At 37.3% G+C, this 25,209-nt stretch overlaps 2 protein-coding genes across 9 annotated transcripts in view; both read left to right on the top strand.

Moving 5' to 3' along the window:
• Window positions 1–22,629, top strand: part of KAT2B (lysine acetyltransferase 2B) — a 115,546-nt gene extending 92,917 nt beyond the window's left edge. Inside the window, exons 12-18 of one of the 8 annotated variants that reach the window (XM_081285325.1) lie at window positions 8,159–8,269; window positions 9,816–9,959; window positions 14,275–14,389; window positions 15,858–15,894; window positions 16,145–16,208; window positions 16,306–16,390; window positions 20,557–22,629. In XM_081285325.1, the coding sequence (XP_081141451.1) occupies window positions 8,159–8,269; window positions 9,816–9,959; window positions 14,275–14,389; window positions 15,858–15,894; window positions 16,145–16,208; window positions 16,306–16,390; window positions 20,557–20,750 (750 nt within the window). In that variant the 3' untranslated portion in view covers window positions 20,751–22,629. Of the gene's footprint in view, window positions 1–8,158; window positions 8,270–9,815; window positions 9,960–14,274; window positions 14,390–15,857; window positions 15,895–16,144; window positions 16,209–16,305; window positions 16,395–20,556 lie in introns of those variants that run through there. The other 7 variants (XR_014020969.1, XM_081285326.1, XM_081285327.1 and 4 more) reach the window with 7 other exon arrangements.
• Window positions 5,493–7,555, top strand: LOC308645365 (magnesium transporter NIPA2-like). The gene has a single exon (XM_081287416.1). It carries the CDS (start codon window positions 5,641–5,643, stop codon window positions 6,721–6,723), a length of 1,083 nt encoding a protein of 360 aa, XP_081143542.1. The 5' UTR covers window positions 5,493–5,640; the 3' UTR covers window positions 6,724–7,555.
• Window positions 22,630–25,209: the final 2,580 nt, after the last annotated feature.

The following is a 25,209-nucleotide window of genomic DNA, read 5'->3' as shown; positions in this document are numbered from 1 at the left end:
GTCTTTTCACTCTGCTGTGTCATTAGTTATGGGTTATTGAACAACTCCTGACACAGGTAGTATTCTTTTTTTTTTTTAAATTATTTTTAGTTGATGATGGACCTATTTATTTATATGTGATGCTGAGAATTGAACCCAGTGCCTCACAAATGCTAGGCAAGTACTCCAGCTCATAGGTAGTATTCTTAAGACTTCATGGGTCCCAGTGGCAACAGCCTATATCTGTGAAAACACAAATGCATAAATACAGGTATTGTTTTTTTTTTTTTCTTCTTCTTGATACTGGAGATTACCTGCAGGGATTCCTAGGCACTGACTGCTTCCAACTAGCTCTTTTTTATTTTTTACTTTGAGAAAGGGTCTCGCCAAGTTACATAGGGACTTGCTAAGTTGACTAGGGTCTTGCTAAGTTGTTGAGACGGACCTTAAACTTGGGATCTTCCCAAGTGGCTGGGATTACAGGTATATGCCATCATGCCTGGTTGTATAGATAGAGGTTTTAAATGTTTATTCACCATATTAAAGATCTTGGCTAAATGTTACTTTAAAAGTCTTTTTCAGTCATTTTGGAGAATCAGGCTTATATACCACATCCTATGAATACATTAAATAAGATTTGTATGTGATTTTATCTTGCCCAAAGCACACACAAAGGTAACATTTGAGAATTTATTTGAAACTCCTCATCTGGCTTAGAATACCTTGTCATGTAAAAACTATTTGACTTTCTTATATGTAACTCAGAAATTATATTACTTCTAGAGTTGTTTACCACAATAAACATTTAAATAAGCTTTGAAGTTACCAAGTGGATTTGGAAAGGAATCCTTTTGGCGACAGTTTAAAATACAGGAATAAAAACAAGGAAATAGTTTTGGGGTTAATATCTAAACATTTGCTTATAATAGCTTTGTTTTCAGTGTTATCTCTAACCGAGATGATGTTTACCTGTGAGTCATAATACTAGACGCAGAGGAGGTTCATGTTGAAAAACAAAGTCCCTCATCACAAGCAACTTGGAATGGGGAAAATTTCTTTGTAGAGGTGACAAACTAGTTGACTCTGATGACAGATATCTGATGCAGGTTGTGAGAAGCTACCAAAGAACCATCCTTAGTAAAATTAATTGAATTTTGGGGTAAAGAGGAGAAAATTTATAGTTTTATTAACTCTTCTTTTGTACCAGGGATTGAACCAGGGGCTACTTTACCACTGAGCCACATCCTCAGCCCTTTTTTATACTTTAGAGACAGAGCCTCTCTAAGTTGCTGAGGTTGATTTTGAATTCACAATCCTCCTGCCTCAGCTCCTAAACCACTGGGATTACAGGCATGTGCCACCTCACCCAGCTTTTTATTAACTCTTTACAAGGTGGTACATATAACAAAATCATAGCTCTCTTGCATCAACTACGTCTATAGTGACAGGAGCTTCGTTAGAGGAATAGTTTTTTTAATGAATTTCAAGACAACACTTTACCTATACATGGGTTTCCCAGTGACTAAACAACCCTTCCCCTTTTCTCCAGTTTTTATCTTTAAAAATAATTTTTAGCTGGGTACAGTGGCACTTGCCTGTGATTCCAGTTGACACTGGAAGCTGAGGCAGGAGGATTGCAAGTTCGAGACCAGCTTAGCAACTTAGCAAGACCCTTAGGAACTTGGTGAAACCTTGTCTCAAAATAAAAATGAAAGGACGGGGGATATTTTCAGTGGGTAAAGCACTGAAAAAATATGATGATAATTTTTGTTACATTTTCATATAAAGCAAAAGTCCTGCCCCCAATTCACTATTGTGAACTTCGTATTTGTCCTTCCAGGTACTTCTCTTTTGATTTACATACGTTGGAATGTCCCTGGACATATCAGATGACAGTGTGTTTTGTTGTTTACGTAAATGAAATTTATACTGCATAGATTCTTTTTAAAAAATATTTATTTATTTATTTATTTATTTATTTATTTTTAGTTTAGGTGGGCACATTATTATTATTATTATTATTATTATTATTATTTTTAATGTGGTGCTGAGGGGCTGGGGATGTGGCTCAAGCGGTAGCGCTCTCGCCTGGCATGCTTGCGGCCCTGGTTCGATCCTCAGCACCACATACCAGCAAAGATGTTGTGTCCGCTGAGAACTAAAAAATAAATATTAAAAAAAAAATGTGGTGCCTCATGCATACTAGGCAAGCACTCTACCACTGAGCCACAATCCCAGCCCTGCATAGATTTTTGTACTTATGAAATAATTTTAACGTTATGTTGTAGAGATCTTTCAACTTCATTGTATACGTTTGGTTATATAAATTTATACTTAGATTAATTAAGTTAATTTTATAATTTCATTCCTCAGTTACTCAAGTACACAGTAACCACCTGTGCTACCATATTGGATAGCATAAACAACATTTCCTGAATATATATATATTTTGCCATACTGGGAATTGAACTCAGGACATCACACATGTTAGGCAAGCACTTTATCACTGAGCCACATTCCTAGCTCATAAAGAACATTTCCATTATTGCAGAAATTTCTTTTCTTTTTTCTATATATTTTTTTCATTGCAGAAGTTTCTACTAGTAATGATATAGAGCTGTTTTATTCTTTCTATAATATTTTATAAGGCAGATGCATCATAATTTAAGTAATAGAAGTTGAATTGCTGTATGAATGAATATGTCCAATCTAATTTCTAGATTGCTCTTTCAATGGGCCTCTGAATTTACATTTTTACCGGTGTTGTTGGAGAATATCATTTCTCCTTATCCTTACTGACAATTATTGTTGAAATACTTCATTTTATGGTGGAGTGTTCTGATTTCTATGCTGTTGGACATATTTGTTTCTTTATTGATAATATTTGTTATTTGTGCCTATCCTTTGACAATATTTCATTTAGACTGCCCCCCCCCGTATTGATCCTATAGAAGATAATAATATATTCTTGTTAAGACTTAATAACATTTATATGTCATTTATGGTATCTTAAATTGCTTATGGTATCTTAACGAAGTTTAAAGGTACGAAGTAGTAGTTTACTTAATATCAGTCTTTATACTTATGCATTTTATATTTTCTTGAAGAAGCCTTTTTATACCTTTATGTTATATAATTTCTTTTTATACACACACACACACACACACATTTTTCTTGCAATAACAAGGGATTGAACCCAGGGCTTTGGTAGACAAATGGCCTGCCACTGAGCTACACGCCCCCCCCCCCCCAAGCATGTTTTTTTTGTGTTTGTTTTTGTGTGCTGGAAATTGAACCCAGGATCTTGCTTGTGCTGGACAAACACTCTACCATCCAGACCTTTTTATTTTATTTTGAGATAAGGTCTCACTATACGGTCCAGCTGCCCTTGATCTCTTGAAACTAATAGCCTCAGTCTCCTAAGTAGCTAGGATTATAAATCATGTGCCACAATGCCCCACCTTATGTCCTTTTGTAATACTTTTGTAAAGGTCTTTTTTACCTTACATTTAGATTTCAAATCCATCTCCTTCCCATGTCTTTCATTTGACAACCACTTTTAAGGCCTAGCTTAAACTTCTTATTTCCTTCCATCCCTTTTCACCCCCTTAATTATTATGTTTTTTTTTTTTTTTTTTTGCTGTTATAGGTACAAATACATCACTTTTTCAGAGCTGCACAATAGTTATATAACGTGAGACTCAAACCAGTCACATACATATTACAAAGAGTAAAAATAAATAGATGAAATTATTTTTGTACTATTTTAGGGGTGTGGGGGATGTGGGTTCCAGGGATTGAACTCAGGGGCACTCAACCACTGAGCCAATTCCCAACCCTATTTTGTATTTTATTTAGAGATAGGGTTTCACTCAGTTGCTTAGCACCTCGCTAAGTTTCTGAGCCTGGCTTTGATTTGTGATCCTCCTGTCTCAGCCTCCTGAGCTGTTGGGATTATAGGCGTGCACCACCATGCCCAGCTGTACTACTTATTTAACCTACTGGTCCAAAATATTGCCATGTCAGCATGTAACAAGTAAAAAGTTTAATAATGACAATTTTCTTTCTGTGTAGTTTATACTTCTCTAGCACATCTCAATTTGGATTAGTCACATTTAAATCACTCCATGGGGCTAGTTGCTCCCACATTGAACACTGCAACTGTCTATTTTAATAGTGTATTTATGTATTTATCTTTCCCATTTTACTATCTTCTCCTTAAACAGAGGAATATTGTATTCATGTTTTTATTCAAAACTTACAGTGTTTCAGTACTGTGATATGTTTGTGAAAAGCTAAAATGTATTTGAATAACATCAGTGACAGAACAATTTCCAGAAGAGATATGATACTGTTCTCCTTTTTGTAGGACAGAGAATTACCTGATCATCGTTATGTCCAAGAATCCATGCTTTAGGGAAGGCATTGCTATATTGGAGAAAGTCCTGGAAAAAGTGATTAGGTTGATGAGAGGTCTTCGAGTCATCCCATATAAAGAATGATGACTGTAGCTTTGATGATGCTTTGCTTGGGACTTGGGAGATGGAGATGGGCATGAATAGGACAGTATACACTTCAAGGGCTTGAAGAGCTAGCTGTTAAAAGCAGAAATGAGTCTGTAACTCAAAGAGTAGATCTAAGGTCCATGAGAAATAACAAGGGGCCAGGGGCTGGGATTGTGGCTTAGTGGCAGAGCGCTTGCCCTACACAGATGAGGCACTGGGTTCAATCCTGAGCATGACATAAAAACAAATAAATGTATTGTGTCCATCTACAACTAAAAAAAAAATATTAAAAAAATAAGAAAAAAAAACAAGGGGCCAGACAGATCTCTGGTGAACAGTAGGAAGGTCTTCATGCCTAAAAGTAAGTTAGCCCATCTCAGAACCAAAGCATATCCTGCGTTAAAGGTATTGCAGCAGATTACCTACCTACCTTATGATAAATGACAAAAGACTTCTAGTTTCACATGGGAAGAGGAATTAGACTCCATGATTTCCAAAGACCCTTCTGCCCTTGCAGTGCTATGGTTCTGTGAGATCATATTTGATCTCATACCTGTGAGCATATTTGGGTCTTTTTATGTGAAGGTATTTGTCTGTGGATGCTTGGATTTACATTCATCTTTCTTTTCTTTTTTTAAGGAGGTTTTCCCAATAAATTTAACTAGTACTTGCTTACATTTTTCATATTTAAACCACTTATTTATTCAATGTTGTTCACTGTTTTTAGTTACTTCCTAATGTACTTTGGCCGTCTTAGAGATTCTGGGCTTCTTAGAACTTGTTTGGAAAGGTCTGATAAGATCAAGTTGAAAATCCTGTGCATTTGATGATACAATATTTAGATGAGTTGCTGATGTATGGTATACCACAGACACTTGGATTAATAAATATTCTAGGCGGTGGGGCTGGAGGTCGTCCTGGGTAGGTTTATCTCAACGCTTCCATGGAGAAGGCGGCTTGCATGACAGCAGCCCCGGATGCTCGCACTTACCCCCGGACGGCGAAAATGAGAATGAATAAATCATCCCTGGTTTTCAAGAGAGAGACCATATTAAACTTACATATGTGAAGACTGCATCCCCCTGCCTTCAGTGCCAGCAGTTTCTCTGTTCTGTAATCAATGTGATTCACAGGAGCTTCTTAAGTGACAAACGAAATGAGCCCAGGGCGTGGAAAATATGACTTCTATATTGGTTTGGGATTGGCTATGACCTCCAGCATTTTCATAGGAGGGAGTTTCATTTTGAAAAAAAAAGGCCTTCTTCGACTTGCCAGAAAAGGATCCATGAGAGCAGGTCAAGGTGGCCATGCATATCTTAAAGAATGGTTGTGGTGGGCTGGACTACTGTCAATGGGGGCAGGCGAGGTGGCCAACTTCGCTGCATATGCCTTTGCACCAGCCACGCTAGTGACTCCACTGGGAGCTCTCAGCGTCCTCGTAAGTGCCATTCTTTCTTCATACTTTCTAAATGAAAGACTTAACCTTCATGGGAAAATTGGATGTTTGCTAAGCATTCTAGGATCTACAGTTATGGTCATCCGTGCTCCAAAGGAAGAGGAGATTGAGACGTTAAATGAAATGTCACACAAGTTAGGTGATCCAGGTTTTGTGGTATTTGCAACAATTGTGGTCATTGTGTCCTTGATATTAATCTTTGTGGTGGGACCTCGCCACGGACAGACAAATATTCTTGTGTACATAACAATCTGCTCTGTGATTGGAGCGTTTTCAGTGTCCTGTGCAAAGGGCTTGGGCATCACCATCAAAGAACTGTTAGCTGGAAAGCCTGTGCTGCGGCATCCCCTGGCCTGGATTCTGCTGCTGAGCCTCGTCATCTGTGTGAGCACACAGATCAATTACCTAAACCGGGCCCTGGACATATTCAACACTTCCCTTGTAACACCAATATATTACGTTTTCTTTACAACCTCAGTTTTAACTTGTTCAGCTATTCTTTTTAAGGAGTGGCAGGATATGCCTGCTGATGATATCATTGGGACTCTGAGTGGCTTCTTCACAATCATTGTGGGGATATTCTTGTTGCATGCCTTTAAAGATGTCAGCTTTAGTCTAGCAAGTCTGCCTGTGTCTTTTCGAAAAGATGATAAAGCAATGAATGGCAATCTCCCTACTATGTATGAAGTTCTTAATAATAATGAAGAAAGCTTAACCTGTGGAATTGAACAACACACTGGTGAGAATATCTCACGGAGAAATGGAAATCTGACAAGTTTTTAAGATTCGATTTAAAGGTTAATCCATAATTATGTTATAGTGATTTTGAATATCAGAATCTGTCTGAAAAAGCATTGTCCCCAAATAATGTTCTCTAAAGACAATCTTTTTTAAGTTTTCACTAATTTGGACCAAGAAGTTACTTTTCTTATATTTAAACAAGGTAGCTCACTAAAAATGGCCTCAGTATGTGGCCAATTTCTATTAACATTGTATAATTGTAGAGGTATTTTACATTTTGATTCTTTCTTCAAAATCTAAATGCACTAATGACAAGTTTTAAGTCTATAAAAATGCTTTATTTTTTCATTATTGATGAAAGTCTGAAATGTACATTTGTCATTCCCACTCCCATCAATCCCTGATCATGTAAGGCTTTTTGATTGTAAACAAGAACAAAACTATCCCAATACATTGTCCTCTGATTTATCTTACCTATAAAAGTGGCTCCTGTTTGGATGAATTATTTTGATGTTGAAATGTTAAAGGGAATCCTAAGTTACTAAATGAAGGAAACTCAGACCAAAAAAAAAAAAAAAATAGTAGGAATCATGCCAAGGAAATATTTCTTAGGCTATGACTTGTCACCACACATGTGGTTTACTGTGTGCATTTGATGGTATTCTTAGAACCCTATTAAACCAGCACATCGTGCATCCGCTGGGCTGGGCTCTGCTTTGTACCTTGGCTGGATTTATTCTTCGGTTACTTGAATTCCATGGGAACCTTTATGACCATTTTATATCAGCTCTTGTACTTTTCAGTCTATTTTCATAATAAGTTAATTGTTATTTAGACCTTTTAATAAGTGGGAAATAAAATCGGAAGAAAAAGAGTGATTTCTTAAATTTAGCTCATAATAAAGAGACAAGTTGAAACAAACAAACAAAAATTCTAGTGAAGATCAGCACATTTCACTTACAAACCTCTTTTCATCCCAGGTTCTCAGGTACTTTAGAGAGTAGGCAGAAATTCATAACATTTACTCCAAAAACTTTCATATTAATATTCAAGTAAGTTTTAGAAATAAACTAGCAACTTGCAGCCTATGTTATTTTCTCCTCCCTCCCTCCCTTCTTGCACCTTTCCTTCTCTATTCACACTGGGGATTGAACCCAGGGCCTCACACATTATGCTAGGCACATGTTCCGCCACTGAGCTATACCCACAGCCTTTGGTTGTTAATTTCAAAGAAGCAAAAAGTTGTGTTTTTCAAATGCTGATATTTATCTCAAATAAGAGTTTTGAATTAAGTTTTATAGCTCCAAGTTCAGGAATGCAAGAAAGGGTCAATATTATATTTCTTTAAGGAAAGGCCCTATTTGGTAAAATATATCAAAACTCAAACTCCAAAATTTGCAACATTTCCTGATAACCTTGTAGGAATTTCTTTTCTCCAGAACCTAACATATTTATCTGTATACTAACTTCCACACAGGGCTATGGAACACATCTGATGAATCATTTGAAAGAATATCATATAAAACATGACATCCTGAACTTCCTCACATATGCAGATGAATATGCAATCGGATACTTCAAGAAACAGGTGTGTTTTTCACTGCACAACATTGTTCTGTCATTCGTTTTCTTAAAATGATTCAGGTAGCTCTCATCCAAATAAGTTTTTTTTTCCCCTTTCAGTGTTTCTATTTATAAGAAGTATTTTTATTTTGTAAGCCATATGCTAGGAGTAAACTACATATTGGACTAGAGATTATAACAGACAAAGTACTACACAACTGCTTGTTGAGTGAATGAATAAATGTCATCTGTAAATGAAGCATCGTATTGTATCCTGACATTCTGAAATATGGTATCCCTAGACTAAGAGACACTCTCAGTCCTAAGTGTGTAGAGTTGTCCAGCCTCAGGAACTTGGTGAGGCCCTAGGCAACTTAGCAAAATGGTGTCTCAAAACATAAAATAAAATGAGCTGGGGATATGGTGGCTTAATAGTAGAGTGTCCCTGGGTTCAATCCCCAGTACCAAAAAAAAAAAAAAAGACTCTTCTGTGGTCCTCTTTGTGGATGATGGCAATAGTTACTTGGAATGTAAGTCTGTGCTGAGAGATGAGACAGAATATCCCAGGTAATAGTTCTGAAGTCCAAATTATTTTATGCAAATAGATACTTTGAGGAAAATTATGTTTACATTATATGGTATTATTTATAATATTTAATATATACCCTCAGTACTCTTGTTATTATAGCCTAAAGCATGTAGATGAATATATTGCAAACTATGAATATCACTGAATCAGCTATATATCATGATGGTCTAGAAGTTTTTCATCTGAAAAACTTCTAGTTAAAAACTTCTAGTTAAAGTTTCATTTCTTTAATATCAAGGTTCTTTTTAATTGCATTTTTTTTTTAATAGTGCTGGGGATTGAACCCAGGACCTCTCTCAAGCTAAACACATGCTCTACCATTGAGCTACATTCCAAGTTGTAATTGCTATATTTTTTTGTTTGTTTGTTTTGGTACTGGAGATTAAACCTAGGGGTAGTTCTCTACTGAGACACATCCCCAGCCCTCTATTATTTAAAATAGGATTTAACTAAATTTCTTAGAGCCTCGCTAAATTGCTGAGGCTGGCCTTGAACTTGTGATCCTCCTGCCTCAGTCCCCTGAGCTGCCAGGGTTAAGCTGCACTAAGTCTAGCTAATTGCTGTAGTTTTTATCAAGGTTTTCTTTTCAAATTTATATATTAATATTAGTTACTGATTTTTTTTAAAGAATCCTAGGCACCCCCCTCACTACTTTGCGGGGGGTACTTTATAACAATCATATTTATATTGTAATTCAGTGCAAAATTAAACCTAATTTTTAGCTAATTCCATTTCCATTTCACACTTTTAAATTTGATTTATTAGGGTCATAGCTTTTATGTTGTCTAGCTTCCTGTGTGCACTGTTTTCTGATGTTTTTTGAACTTCATGGGTGGTTTTTAAGCTAAGCCCCTTCACAGTAGGGCAGTGGAACCTTGAAGAGAGCGCATCCTGGTTCCTCGCACAGGGCCTGACACATAGTAAGCACTCAATAGATATTTAGTGCACAATGTCTCTATGAATGAATTTATTTACTTTGTAGGGTTTTTCCAAAGAAATTAAAATACCTAAAACCAAATACGTGGGCTACATCAAGGATTATGAAGGCGCCACTTTGATGGGATGTGAGCTAAATCCCCGAATTCCATACACAGAATTTTCTGTCATTATTAAAAAGCAGAAGGAGGTAAGCCTTCTTTGGGGTGGGTTCCTTTCATTGGGTTCTGTGTGTACAAGTGTACCGTATGCTGTACTCTCAGCTTGCCATGGGTCATTTGTCTCCTTTTTAGGCCACACTCCTAAGAGAATCAGTGCTGGTTCAATTGGTATAAAATACGATGGCATACTTTAATTTTGTCTTGCAAAGCCTTGTACTCTCTCCTCTCAGCCATCCTTTTTTTTTTTTTAAATTTTTTTAGTTGTAGATGGACACAATGCCTTTATTTTTTAATGTGGTGCTGAGGATCGAACCCCATGCCCTCTGTATGCAAGGCGAGCACTTTAACACTGAGCTACAACCCCAGCTCCCCCGTCAGCCATCCTTTTTAATCTTAACTCTTTGGTTTCATCTCAAATGAATTCTCTCAAGACCATTACTGATACTTTCACCTTCTTGCTGGGTGTCTTTCTCTATTACCCATGCCCTTCATCCACATACAACAAGCCATTTCCGCTTCTGTTCCAGTTTATCCTTTGAACCTATCCAGCACTGGTTTGCTCCACCTGTTCGGATTTTAATTATTCATCTTACATAGGCATTTACCGAAGCCTGTATTAAAAGCTCCTTTTCATTGCATGTTCCAAAGGAGTATCCTGTTAAGTATTAAGTGATTTATTATATGATGTTGGAATGACATCTTTTAAGAATTAAATGGAGCCATCAGGGGAAGGGCTGATAGATTTGAGCACATAATAATTTTCAATTTCTCTAAGGCAGAATAAGAAAAACAACATGAAAGGAGTGTAATTGGGAAGTACACAAAGGCCATTTATTAAATGAATGAACTTTGTGTGTTAAGCCCAGAACCATGTCCTTTTCTTTTTAAATTAATTTGCTTGTTCTAATTTGATATATATATATATGACAGCAGAATGCATTTTGTTTCGTAGTACACAAAGGAGCACAATTTTTCATTTCTCTGGTGATACACAAAGTCGAGTCACACCATTTGTGTCTTCATACATGTACCTAGGGTCATGATGTCCATCTCATTCCACCATCTTTTCTACCCGCATGCTCCCTCCCTTCCTCCAGATCCATGTCCTTGCTCCCCTCAGTTTGTTGGAGTTCAGACAATGGAGTTTGTGGCAGTGTCATCCCACATCCATTCCACTCAATACTTCTGTTATCCATTCTGGTGCACTCTAACAAATCACCAAAGAAAGACATCTGTCTTACACTCGTCTTCGTTTTCTGGTTGCTACTAACATGCTTACTCCCAATTCTTATTTATCTGTCAAGTGTTACCCATGTTAGTAGAGCTCCTTACTCTGGTGCATGGTAGTTATTCATTAATGTCCTCATTTTATTTAAGATGGCTCAAACTTATTCTTAGGTGATTTTTTTTTTTTTTAATGAGAAAATAAAAACGACTCTTTGGCTTCTTGGTCAAAGATGTCAGTCTGATAGAGGCTTCTAGAAAGGGCACTTGGAGGAGTTAATAAGGTGGCTGCAGGTTCCTCTTCCCCCTGCCTCTGAGGAGCTGGCTTTCCTCATTGTTCTCTTGGGGCCTAATGAGCAGGTTTGGATTCTGCAGCAGTGTGTTCCGCATTAGAGGCTGCTGGCCAACTCCAGCCCTCACTGCACGGTGGGCTGCGCTTTCCTCATTCCTCTTCCCAGTGGTACCAGTTTACCCCCCAGTGTCAGCTGAGAGCAGGATTCCCTTGGCAAGAGTCTGCACATTCATGCTGTACTCTGTTGGCCCTTCCCACCTCCAGGGACAGCCAGCTACACAGAGCTATTTTAGATGGCCAACAAAGCACTCAAGCTTTTAGAAGGCAAGGCTGCCTCCCCCTTCTTTTTCTTCTCTCTTCTTGGCTCCCTTCTCTTTGCCTCCAGCCTTTTCTCACACATACCATTGAAGTCGATGTTGGAGGTTGGGAGCTGTTAACCTAGTTCTTTTTTTACAAAAAAAATCTGAATTCATTATAATAAAATAATTTATTTGGATGCACATACAGATTGAGTATCCCTTATCTAAGATTCTTGTGACTAGAAAGTGCATCAGATTTTGGATTCTTTCAGATGTTGGAATATATACACTGATTTTACCCATGGAGCATTCCTAGTCTGAAAACCCCCAAATCAGAAATGATCTAAAATCCAAAACTTTTTACAATGAAAAGTAAAAGTTGCTTGGTGGTCACAAACAAACTGTATATGCTGAGGACTTCGCTGCTTCTAAAAGAGTACAAGAGCAGAGTAAGTTGAAGTCATTAGTGGAGACGGAGAGAAAAACCTCGCAGAGTTGACAGGCAGACCAGAGTGGGGAGTTAAGTACTACTTCATGAGAGCTGACTCCATGGGCAAGATGGGATCCATTGGAGCCTCCCATCACATGAATTGGCTGTGTGGGTGATCATTTTGAACTAGAAATCCTGGTAATTGAGTCAGTATGAGCAAAGACTCAGGGTGCCCCATAAGTAGATTGATAGCTACATGACTAGGGAGGATCATTAAGTATGTGGATGAAAAAATACACTATTTGAAAAATAGTCTATAAATGGGCAGAATGGGGTGAGCACATGCCTGTGCCTGTATGTGCAGGCAGATGAAATCTAAATCCACACGCGAGACTACAAGAGACTGGGTTTGGAGGAACCAAAGTAAGGATGGGGCAAATTAATGATATATATAAAATATATTTTTTTAAGTAGGAAGGCATATTAGGACTTGGTGACATTAGAAATGGGGAATCCTCTCCTCAGTCTTGTTTGGGTGTGGCTGTGAAACTGATAGCAGTAGGATATAGGACTGAGATAGGATTTGAGAGAGGATAGGATTCGTTTCACTGGAACACATGTGAAATGCCTCGTCTCCTAAGTGATGCTTGGAGGCATAGAGATGTTAAGAATCCCCCGTTCCCACAAAGTTACTTTTGTTCAAAAGTTTACCATCTTCCAAGTGCCACGTGAGGTGTATGGAAACCACTTGATGAACACTTACTTTTGAGAATTTCTTTTTTTTTTTTTTAATGACCTTCTGAGGCCAGCTTTTTTCTTTTTTAATATTTATTTTTTATTTGTAGTTGGACCCAGTTCCTTTATTTTACTTATTTACTTTTATGTGGTGCTGAGGATCAAACTCAGGGACTCACACGTGCTAGGCGAGCGCTCTACCGCTGAGCCCGAGCCCGAGCCCGAGCCCCAGCCCCAGCCCCTTGAGAATTTCTTTAAGAAAAAATTTTAAGTTGAACCATAGTCCTCCAGGTGTTTCTGAATGCATCCACTCAAGAGAGTGCCCTTGGGATTATTCAACTTGTTTCTTTTTGCCTTTTGAAAAATTGCTGTCCAGAAGATTTTAAATTACAGGAGTGGTCATATTGTGTTTCTTATTGGACAGCAATAATCTTGACTTACCAGGAATATACTTTTACTAGCTTCCTTCATTTTATGAAGTTGTTTGTTTAACTGTTAGGATTACATATTCATGCTTCAGTCATTACCAGCCATATGTTTGAAATAAAGTACTTAGGAACTAGAATTTTTTTTTTGTTTTCCTTTGCGAATTCAGTTAGTGACTTTTAATGTGTTTTGTTTTCTTTTCCAACGTACAATTGTGATATGTTCAGGGTGATGGTTTTTGAGGGTTTTGTTTTTTAAAAGAAAACGGCAGTGCCTTGGAATTAGGTACCTGAGGCTATTAAGAATTATTTTTACAGAATAAAACATCTCTCAGACTTCTGGAATCAGCCCTGGTGGCTCATGTCATGGTTGTGCTGAATAACAGACAATATTTTAGAGCAGCTTTTTGGGAAGCAAACAGTATAGGTTGGGGTTCAACCTTGAGAAGTATAAATAATAGTGGGGCTATAACTGTTCCAGGCTTTTGGGACTTTCTGAGGGCCTGTTCATCTCCTCCAGTCTCAAAAGAGCACTTCCTTGCTGATGGATGTGAAGAGGCCCTGCCACTTGACTGGGTACTGAATGCCCAGGGCTGCTTTCCTGTAACTCTGACAGAGCTCCTCAGAGAAGCCAAGCAAAATAATTGGCTCTTATGCTAAAGATGACAAGTAGGCCTTAGGGACAGTGTGCTCTCTCAATATTGGCTTTTCTTGATGGCAGGGACAAGTCATTGGAAGATGGTTGTGTAAATGTCACTAAAGGAACATGATATAAAACAATGTTTTCATTTCTTTACCTGATAATAGCACTCATCCTTTCCTCTCATTTTGTTTCATAAAAAATACTTTGTTAGGAAAATGTTTCGTTAGGCCTGTTGACTTGAACTGTATCATTACAGACTTCTTTCACTAACCACGTGTTCTTCCTGTGCTTTACAGATAATTAAAAAGCTGATAGAACGAAAACAGGCCCAGATTCGTAAAGTCTACCCTGGACTTTCCTGTTTTAAAGATGGAGTTCGACAGATTCCTATAGAAAGCATTCCTGGAATTAGTATGTATAGACCTTTTTTTAAAAGCATCATCTTTTGGTAACACCATGAATTGTTTAAAACAATTTCAGAGTGCAGTAATTTGAAAAGCCTTTTGTTGCCCTTCTGTCTCCATGAAGACAGCAAAAGCTTTCCTGTGAATGTCTTTTCTTCTATCCCAATTCATAGAAACCAAACAGAGTGCCCTCTTGCTAGAGCTGTTTATATCCACCATTTGTTGAGAGCCTGCCATTTGTAGCACAATGCTTGGCACTACCCATATGCACCACTGAAAGAAGGGAATTCTACTCTTAACCCTTGAGGAAATAGACTCCCAGAATGGTTATTTCATTTAACATTAAATGGCACATAATCCGATGGTTAGAATTAGATACAAGACAGTTCTGATCTCCTTCAAACAGCTTGCTGTTTGCACCAAGTCTTATTGGAATGGCAATTGAAACTGCATAGATATGTGCTTGAATACATTAGTTTCCTCAGAGTTTAAGATTATTTTCCATGTGTCATGGAAATCATATAATTGATTACAAGTCCCTTATTTTACATTAGTTTTCCTAAAAGGGTTCTTTTCTGTAGATTAGAGATGAGTTGTATTGGGTTTTTATAGATTAAAAGCCATTGATTATCATTAACTATCATTTGGTATTCTTGTTTAGTTCAAATCCATGTTCATGTAATATATTGAAGATGGGAAAAATAAAACAAAATATAGAATTCTCCAGAAAAATTAAGAATGTATTTGGGTGAGATTACTTCATCATATCTATTCTATAGAAAAAAATCTTACTGTTAAACCTAGAAATTCTACTTCCCTATATTGTCCCTGTTAATGGCATAATAGCTGCTTGTATCACAAATGCTTATTTGTTTCAAGCATTCATCTGTTTGCTTTTTTAAATCAGCTAATCTCAAAAGGGATAATCTCCTGAGTTCTGATTTTATTTATATTTTGATAAACTCACGAGGCAAGATGTTAAGCAACATATTTAGGGTAAGTGAGTGTTTAGGAGAGAGCAGGAAATCAAATCCAGATCTATGGGTCCCCAGGATGTCTGCAGTAAACCATCTCACATTACAAGCAGGGTCCTGGCCAAATACAATAGAAACCAGAGCAGGGTTTGTTCTGATCTAAAATAGCAGCTTTCCCCTTTGACGTGGTGATTAGCAAATCATTTGATTTCCACTCCAAAAAAATACAGTACTAGGTCTTTTTTTTTTTTCTCCGTAAGAGGATGGAGTTCCTGCTTTCAAAAACACAAATGTGCAGGATAAGGTTGTTGGATTGGGAATCGTTTGGTGTTGTGAGCTATATAAGGAAGTAAATAAGTTCTGATAATTTCTGTCTGTTCCCCAAAATAGACTTTTGTTGAGGCATGGCTATCACTTAGTGTGCTTTTGATAAGTAGGAAGTATGTTATTCTCTTGACCAAAAGCAGTTCTCATTTAGTGTTTGATTTTGTTGACATTTAGGAGAGACAGGCTGGAAACCAAGTGGAAAAGAGAAAAGGTAAGTAAGACGGGTGGATGATGTTAATAGAAGTGATCTTTTTCACCTCCCAGCAATTTAGAGAAAAAGGGAAAACTGATGATAATCAGTTATATCATAGTTGGTGGGTTTCACTTTTCATTAAACGTTCTAGAATGGTTCCAGTTTTTCCTTTCTTTTTTTTTTTTTTTTAATGAGACCTAGCTGAATAGTAATCAGCTGGCAAAGAGGGTAAAAGCTAATCCTTGTTGTTTATTCTTTTCTTTTCAAGTAAAGAGCCCAAAGATCCTGACCAACTGTACAGCACACTCAAGAGCATCCTCCAGCAGGTGAAGGTGGGTGTTCTCTTCGTTTACCTCATGCAAGTATTTTGAAATGATTTCCCAACGTGGAATTTCCATATTAGATACCTTACTTTTTTCTTTACCCAAGAGCCATCAAAGCGCTTGGCCCTTCATGGAACCTGTGAAGAGAACAGAAGCTCCCGGATATTATGAAGTTATAAGGTTCCCCATGGGTAATACCATTAAAATTTTCTAAGTATCGATTTGAAACTCTTTGGATGGTGGTGTGGGGGACAAAGAGTGGCTGAGGTTGATTTGTAGTCCTCTGTGGTGTGGGGTAGGAAGTGTATGATGGGGGTGGGATTCTGTTTACTTGTGGTGGGGGGACAGTAATGTCAGAGCAGGAGGACAAGGGAGAAGCGGGTGGTTCTGTTCAGTAGAGACAGCATGCTGTCTTTGAGAGCCCCACACACTCGCCACACCAGATGCAGAAAGTCGAGGTGGAGGACTGAACTGCAGGTAGTACTGGACATGGAAACTGGCTGCTTGGACATAACCTTGTTATATTCTCCCTCTTTGGTTGCAAATGGAAAAATAGCAGGTTTTGTCCTTTTGATATGCTTTAAGCCTGTCCTAATTGGCTATTCCTTATAAGAATTTTTCAAGGTAATATGAAAGAAGGTAGTTTAAGCCAATTGGTTACTGTACTTTCAGAGGGAGAAACTATAGATAATGGAGTTCTTGATTGTCCACGATGTTGATAGCTAATGTTGTTGGTCAACGTATACTGTTTATTTTAAACTTTGTCCTCCTCCAAAAGCAACGAAAGACCCCTTAGAAATGGGAATTGTAGAATTTGGTGTTATGCTTTGTACTATGATAAAAGGAATGCTTAATTGAATCAATTGAGAACCCCCAGGTTTTCTCTTTTGTCAGTACTGGGGATAAAACCCAGGGGAACTTTTATTACTGAGCTACATCCTCAACCCTTTTTAATTTTTAGACAGGTTCTCACCAAGTTGCTGAGGTTAGCCTCCAACTTGAGATCTTCCTGTCTTACTCTCCTGAGTAGCTGGGATTACAGGCGTGAACCACCATACCCCTGCTGAGAACTCCCAATTTTAAATCATTTTGGCAGTGTGCAGATGACAGCTAGCTGAAGCGAGAGGCAGTTCCTTTTCTGTTCCAAGTGTTAACATGTGAAAGAAAGAAGGAAAGGGATCCACAAGGTCCTCCATGACTGAGAGTTATTTGCAGGCGTTTCCTATGGCACTGCTTTTTACATGAATGTTATTGATAGTTATAATGATTTTGGTGGCGTACAGTCATTATATCTCTGTGTTTTTCTGTCTCTCATCTCTGCCTCGCTACTATATATTTTAGTATAAGAAAATCAGAGGGAGAGTTGACTTAGTCTAGGACCCTAAATGTCAGGGTGGTTTGGGAATTGGTATTTTCCACCATGTGAAAAATACGTTAGAATCCTTTAGTTTTCGTTTCCAGCCCTAAGTGAACTGGTTTTCGCATCCTCTGGACATCTCTTTTTTTTTTTGCTATCCCTGAGATATATATCTCTAGCCCCACCTCAACTGGTTTTGGGAAACTCTCTCATGAGAGTGTGAGTGTGGGGAGTAGTTCCCTCCACACTTGCAGTGTGAGGTCTCGTAATTCCCCCCTAATGTAACTTAAAGTCTGTTGTGTGGAAGTTTCTTGCTTGTTCTATTCTGAGAAAGGTTTGAGCTTCTCTAGTAGGAAGCCACCTGGAGCACACCCAAGAGCTCATGAGGAGAAAACTGACCCTGTTGAGCAGTAATGGATGAGATGTGGACCAGGCAGGTTTCATTTAAACAGAAATGGTGCTCCTTAGTGGAGCAATAATTCTTTTCTTGAAATGCCTTTAGATGCTGAACAAAATGTGTAGTCCTGCCCCTAAGATGTTCATGTATTTGAAGATAAGACTGATGAAACAATAATTTTACATTTCCCCATTATTTCCTTTATGAGTTTTTTTTTTTTTTTTTGTTTGTACTGGGTATTGAACCCAAGGGTGCTTTACCCACTGAACTACATTCCTAGTTTTTTTCATTTATTTATTTTTAAATTTTGAGACAGGATCTCAGTAAGTTGTTGTGGTGCTTGCTAACTTTTCTAAGGCTGGCCTCAAAATTGTGATCCTCCTGCCTCGGCCTCCTGAGTTGCTGGGATTACAGGTGTATGTTATTGCGCCTGGCCTTCATGGATTTTTAAAAAACATTTCTTCTTTTTCCCTTGTGTTCTAAAAACTCCTTTGTCTCCTGGGATGGAGTCTCACATGTCACGTGGTGAGCTGTACATTGATTGGACTGTATCAACATTTTGACTCAAGCCTGAGTTCTTCCTACCCATGGATCCGTAGGCAGGGTTTTCCTGTTTACAATTCCCAGGTTGGGTAGTGAGGGGAATGAAAATAGAATAATTTATTGGTGTCATCACCTATATTTAGTCATCTATTTTAACCTGCACCATTTGGTCATTTCAGAGAATCGAAGAAAGCTAGGGATAGAAGATGCTATCTTAGAATAGAAGGGAAATAGAGGAAGTATTCAAAACACACCATATTATTCAGGAACGTACAGACTCTGAAATTCTACTTTTGTTTCTTTTACCTTTTATGCTCTCCCATTTCTGCTTACCCACTTCCCTCCAATTAAAAAAAAAAAAAAAAACCAGTTTGGAAAGCTTTTGAGCCAACTTTTTTGTGACAAATTCTGTCCACCCCCAGTGTGCTTACTTGTATTTTCTTTCCTTTTTTTTTTTTTTTTTTTTTTTGCTCTATGATTTTTCCTTCTAAAACATTATATTGGACAGCAGAAGTTTAAGTGACAGACAGCAAAGTGGTAGGAATGTAAACACCTAATTTTACTTAAGGAGGCATAATTTAGTTGTTCTTTCTTAAAGGAAAGAACATCTTGATCTGTTCAGTCACACTTAGGTGAGATATTTGGTGGAGAATTTGCAAAGTCTTTGTTTATCTTAACACTTTCAGGTTTTTTTTCCTCTCTCCAAAATGTTTCAGTTTAAGAAAGGAAAACTAAAAGTTGAGCTTACAGAGGGATGACATACATTGTTGAGATTCTAGGCTTTAATCAGAAGAGATAAGCAGTACAAAACATTTCTCATTTTTTTTTCCTTTTGTGTTTTGTGGCAGAATTAGAATTTTAATGCAAGTAATTTTTTTTCCCATTTTGGGATGTAGTACATCAATTTACTAATCATTAAATGATAATGCCAATGTATTTACTTGTAAATTTCTCTCCCTCTGGAAAATTTGATAATATAGTGGGACCTTGGGGTATTGGTAGTTAGAATGTTTTTTTTTTTTTTTAAGCCATTTTGTCTTATTTTTCCATGTGTAGTTACTACAATCATAACTTTTAATGATAGAACCAGACTTAACAACCAGGGGCCCATAAACAGACAAATGTTAGTGTCTTCTAATTTGCATGGAGTTCTTTAAATTGGTCCCAAGAGTGAGGATGGAGGAAACTGCATTGTAGTCTTGCAAGTTTAGATGAAGTACTGTTTTCACTTATAGACTAATACAATTTAAAGCAAGTAGATATATGGGGAAATTTTTTAAAAATATTTTTTTAGTTGTACATGGACACAACACCTTTATTATTTATTTACTTATTTTTATGTGGTGCTGAGGATCAAACCCAGTGCCTCACACATGCGAGGAAAGCGCTCTGCCACTGAACCACAATCCCAGCCCAATTGGGAAAATATTTTTTACAAGTCTTGCTAGGCTTACTTGCTTTGGAAACATAGATTACGAAGTAAAGTTTGTCATTTTTATATCATTCATGACACATGAGACGTCATTTTTTTTTTTTACTATTTTATGTGCCAGTGATGTGTTTGCAGATGATTAATTTTTCTACTGTAGTCCTGTGTAGAACACCAAAACAACTGTGAATTTAGTGAAATAAACTCAGTCTGATTGTTTTCTGTAATTAAATGATTCAGTACAAAAGTTCCACCTGCTCTCTGCCATGAAGACAGAGCCTCTTCTGTTTAATTCTGAATGAATAGCTAACAGTAGTCAGTTCATCAAACTTATCGTTGCTAATCTACTTAGCTTCCTTGTGCTCAATAGGGGATTGGACCAGATGACTGATAATGGTCCCTTTAATGTTAAAATGGCTGTGATTTTACATTAAAAAAAAAAAAAGTCAAAAAGAATGAACATAAGATTTAAGAATTATTTTCCTTGATCCTAAGAATTTCTCTTAAACAATAGTATTGCGATGAGAAAAACGTAATTGAACCAACAACAGATTTCTTTCCCAGTGTCACTTTTATCAGGTGGTGTTTAAAAGGAGTCAAAGATTGCTAATATTTTTTTTTTCCTGTGCAGATCTGAAAACCATGAGTGAACGCCTCAAGAATAGGTACTACGTGTCTAAGAAATTATTCATGGCAGACTTACAGCGAGTTTTTACCAATTGCAAAGAGTACAACCCCCCTGAGAGTGAATACTACAAATGTGCCAATATCCTGGAGAAATTCTTCTTCAGTAAAATTAAGGAAGCTGGATTAATTGACAAGTGATTTCTTTTCCCTCTGCTTCTTAGAAACTCATTGAGCAGTGTGCCTAAAGCAAGGTGGTTTAGTTTTTTAAAGAATTGGATGATGTGTTGAAGAGACTTGTAAATGTAATAATTAGCACTTTTGAAAAACAAAAAACCTCCTTTTAGCTTTCAGATATGTATTTAAATTGAAGTCATAGAACATTTTTATTTTATGGAATAGATTTTAATCTATTTACTACTATTATGTAAATTTTCTATGGCATGTCCATTAGCCAGCTATTCCATGATAGATGATCAGGGGTTTCCTCAAAACCTGTATTTGAGGAAATTGCACATAGTACCATGATTTGGGGGAATCTAGAAAATTTTCAGACCGTGAATGTTTCCATTTTTTTCTAATGGAATGTGAGAGTTTATTTTTATTTTATTCTGAAGGACTTTAAGGAAGGGATACATGATAAAGAGCCCTGTAAAAGGTTAAATATGTGATGTTGAAGTCTCATTGTAGACTTTTTATATATATATTTTTAAAACACTCATCTAGATGAGGTGCTTTGAGCAGTTCTGAAAAATGCAGTTTCACAAAAGCAAACTGCTTTGATTCCTAAGGAACAAATTCTAAATAATGCAAACTTTTTATAAGCATCTGGGGTTTTGATAATTCTGTGTACCTACAACAAATTTGTGAGTGTATAACCACTATTTCTATAATTCTTTTCTCTACATAAAAATGTAATATCATGTTGACCTAGCTTATGCAGGCCATAAGTTCCAAAAGGTAATTTCCTAGGCCACAAAGGCATACACTTGAAAACACTTGAGATCAAATCAATGTGCTTTAATAGGAAAAGATGTGATAGTCAATACATCTATCAATCTGGTGAGTCTTTGCTCTAATAAATGAGGATTTTTTCCTCTTTTTGTGATACACACAACCCCACCAAATAATGACTATGTTAATCATTTTCTTTTTGGATCTCCAGATTATGTTTATTGTTTGAGGTGAATTAAGTTCCCACCAAGGTTTGCTGTCAGTATTTTAACACCTACATCGCTGTATTGGTCCAGGGTTCTATCCCACTGAAATCCATCACACAGTCTTACTAACTAACCTGACTTGGGATTCCAGCTTAGTGCTTGGTTTTATTTACTGATTACACTACATAGAAAAGTGGGACATCTGCCACCCCAAATCTGGGAAAACCAACTAATATACCACCATATAAATGAAGGCCATCTGGATGGTTTTGACACTAATTTTTATGATGCAAATTTATAAACTGATTTTGTAAAGGACGAGGTTTTAAAAATGTAATTTAACTTATGTTTTCTATCAGCATAAATTAAAATGGATCATCAGTAGTCATTAAAAACAGTTGTCAGAAATAATCTGTATGAAGGGAAAAAAACCTTGCAAATGACTATTAAGTTGGAAGTATTGTTTTTGATGTATAAGGGATGTTCAGAATGCTCACATTTGAAAAACTCCTCAACTTTTTTTTTAGTATAAGAAACCATCTTGAGTGGTGTCTAGATTTCTAATGAAGAATGATGATACAGTTTGGAAAAGTATCTTGGACTGGTTTTAAACAGAGCTTTGTACCGGATTTGCCGAAGCGTCTGTTCAGCTTGGTATCCTGTGAAAGTTTGTTATTTTCTGGGTAGACATTCTTATAGAGTATTGTCTTTAAAATCAGATTGTCTCTTCTATATTGAAAGCATTTTTATGTTTTCTAATTTAAAAATTAATATTTTCTTATAGATACTGTGCAATAAAGCTGAAGTAGAATGTGTGGTTTTTGCAAATGCTTTAACAGCTGATAAAATTTTACATTTGTAAAATTAATATATTGTACTGGTACAAAATAGTTTTAAATTATATTTTAAAAAGCTCCCAATCTGGTGGTGTGTTTTCTTCTTCTAGCAGCCTGAGGTCAATAAGAGAAATGTGTGATCTTGTTTGTCCATCGACTGTATCCTTAATCCTTGGCTCTTTGGCTTTTGCTGAAGGTGTTTGGAATTGCTGCATTTGTGGGCATTTTTGTTAACAACCCATATTCCATTGGTGAGAGATTTTCAAGAGGAAAGACACTGTTGTTTGTGTCAACAACAGCAACAAAAGATCCATCCGTAAAAGAGTTTTATAAGTTAAAAGATGTTTTTAGCCAGGTTCATGGTACACAGCTGTAATGCCAAGCATCTTGAAGGCTGAAGCAGGTGCATGGCAAGTTCAAGGTCAGCCTGGGTAACTTAGTAAGAACCTGCCTTAAAATAATAAAAGGACTGTGGGGATATAGCTCAGTGGTAGAGCACAACTGGGTTTGGTTCTCAGTGACCACCCCCTCCTCCTCAAAAAAAAAAAAAAGCGGTGATGGTGGATGGGGGGTGTTTGTATTTATTCTTTTACTTTCCATCTGTGAAGTACAGAAATACAGGAATGAGGAGAGACTTAAAAGTACAACAGATTTTTAAACATCACCAAAATGAGCAGCTAATGTTACTCAAAATGCTGTCTATAGGAAATAATATATCCTGCTAGGGTTTGAGAAGACCCAACAAAGAATTGGACACCTCTTCCCTACTGAAATCTGAACCTGGAAGTTAAAAAAAAAAAAAAAGTCACATACTGGCCAAAATATCACCTTTACTACTAACAAAAAGAATCTTGGAGAATGTTGCCTCCTTATCTGAGGCAAATGGTTTTTGCAGTGGGGAACCCCAGAATGTGATTGACTCTTCCATCATCTGCAGCTCCGCACTACTGTGGACTTCCGCCTCCATGGGCAAGGCTTTTAGTATTAGACTCAGTGTATGGCCAAGAGCAATGGTGCTCTCTGAAGGCAGGCTACTTGAAAAGCATGGGTCAGAGAAGGACTTATCAATCTATGTCCAGCCTTCTTTGATAAGGGTGTTATTGCTTATTGCATAGTTAGGGTGAGTCTCGGGTGAGGAATGAATGATGGAGCAGCAGGAAGCCAGAAGATGGGTGTCCTGTGTGCAAATGAAACTTTTGGAAATTATATGTGTAAGGGGCTGGGGATGTGGCTCAAGCGGTAGCGTGCTTGCCTGGCATGCGTGCGGCCCGGGTTCGATCCTCAGCACCACATACCAACAAAGATGTTGTGTCCGCCGAGAACTAAAAAATAAATATTAAAAAAATTCTCTCTCTCTCTCCTCTCTCACAATCTCTCTTTAAAAAAAAAAAAAAAGAAATTATATGTGTAAAATTTAAAAACGTTTTTTTCCTTTTCTGATTATTCAACCAGTAGTTTAAAAATGGCCATATTTATTAGAAGAAATTGGTGAAAAGGGGACTGTGAGATCTATGTTTTAACCAGAAGTAAAATTTATAATCATGGTGATTTAGAAACAAAAGATTATACTGAGGGACTTTGGGAAGGCTAGTATTTTGTCATTCTTAAGCTTATGTTTTTTAGATTAGCTCTCAATGTTTGTTTATTTGTTTTTTAGGTACTAGGGATTGAACCCAGGGGCCCTGTAACACGGAGCTACATCTCCAGTTCTTTTGATTTTATATTTTGAGACAGGGTCTAAGTTGCTGAAGCTGGCCTTGAACTTTTTGATCCTCCTGCCTCAGCTTCCTGAGTTGCTTGGATGACAGGGCCCTCAGTGTTTGTTTAAAAAATTCTAAGTGCTGCACAAGGAAGGTTACTGGTGGCAGTCCTTGGCCTTTTCCACATTGTTCTGAGCTATTGTTAGTCCTTAACTACCCTTCTCTTTTTAACAAAGTAAAAATGCCAAAGAGATCATTTTACTTGGGAATATCAAAGATCATAATAATTACAAATTCTTAAAGAGATAGTAGTTAGTATGACATTTTTCCTTTTTTGAAACATATTTCAATTTCTTGACTATTTTTTCTGTGAGAAAAAAATGTAGAGGATGGGGAAGGTGGGCAGGGAGGGTGGTGGCAGGGACTGATATCAAGCTTGAATCTTAAGGCTCTCGTTAGTATTTACTTTCTCCTTTGGATGCAACAGTGCTGTAAATTGTGAAGAAGATTACTAGGGCAGCCCGGTGCGGTGGTGCATGCCTGTAATCCCAGCTGCTTGGGAGGCTGAGGCAGGAGGATCGAGAGTTCAAAAGCCAGCTTCAGCAATGGCAAGGTGCTAAGCAACTCAGCGAGACCCTGTCTCTAAATAAAATAAAAAATGGGGCTGAGGATGTGGCTTAGTGAGTTCAACCTGCAGTACCCTCCCCAACCCCCTTCCCCCCCCCCAAAAAAAAATAACCAGATATCCCAGATAACCAGAGCAAATACAGTGTTACTATTGAGCCAGTTAAGTAAACAGACGAAAATGGACTTTAGGATGGGGAAAAATAAAAATGGCAAGAAACTTCCCAGGTGTACTTTGGAAGAAGATCTTCAGCAAAATACATAGAAGATGCTCAAAGGAGATGAGAGAATAACCACCATGAGCATCATGAAAAGCCACTTTATGACAGCATTGTGGGGA

The sequence above is a fragment of the Spermophilus citellus genome (assembly GCF_964194105.1).
Source record: "Spermophilus citellus genome assembly, chromosome: 3".
NCBI classification, from domain to species: domain Eukaryota; kingdom Metazoa; phylum Chordata; class Mammalia; order Rodentia; family Sciuridae; genus Spermophilus; species Spermophilus citellus.
The sequence above is the reverse complement of the archived record's forward strand: the minus strand, read 5'-3'. Positions and strand labels throughout refer to the sequence as shown.

Excerpts from the sequence above, each read along its gene's own strand:
- LOC308645365 (XM_081287416.1), top strand. The coding sequence starts at position 5,641 with ATGAGCCCAGGGCGTGGAAAATATGACTTCTATATTGGTTTGGGATTG.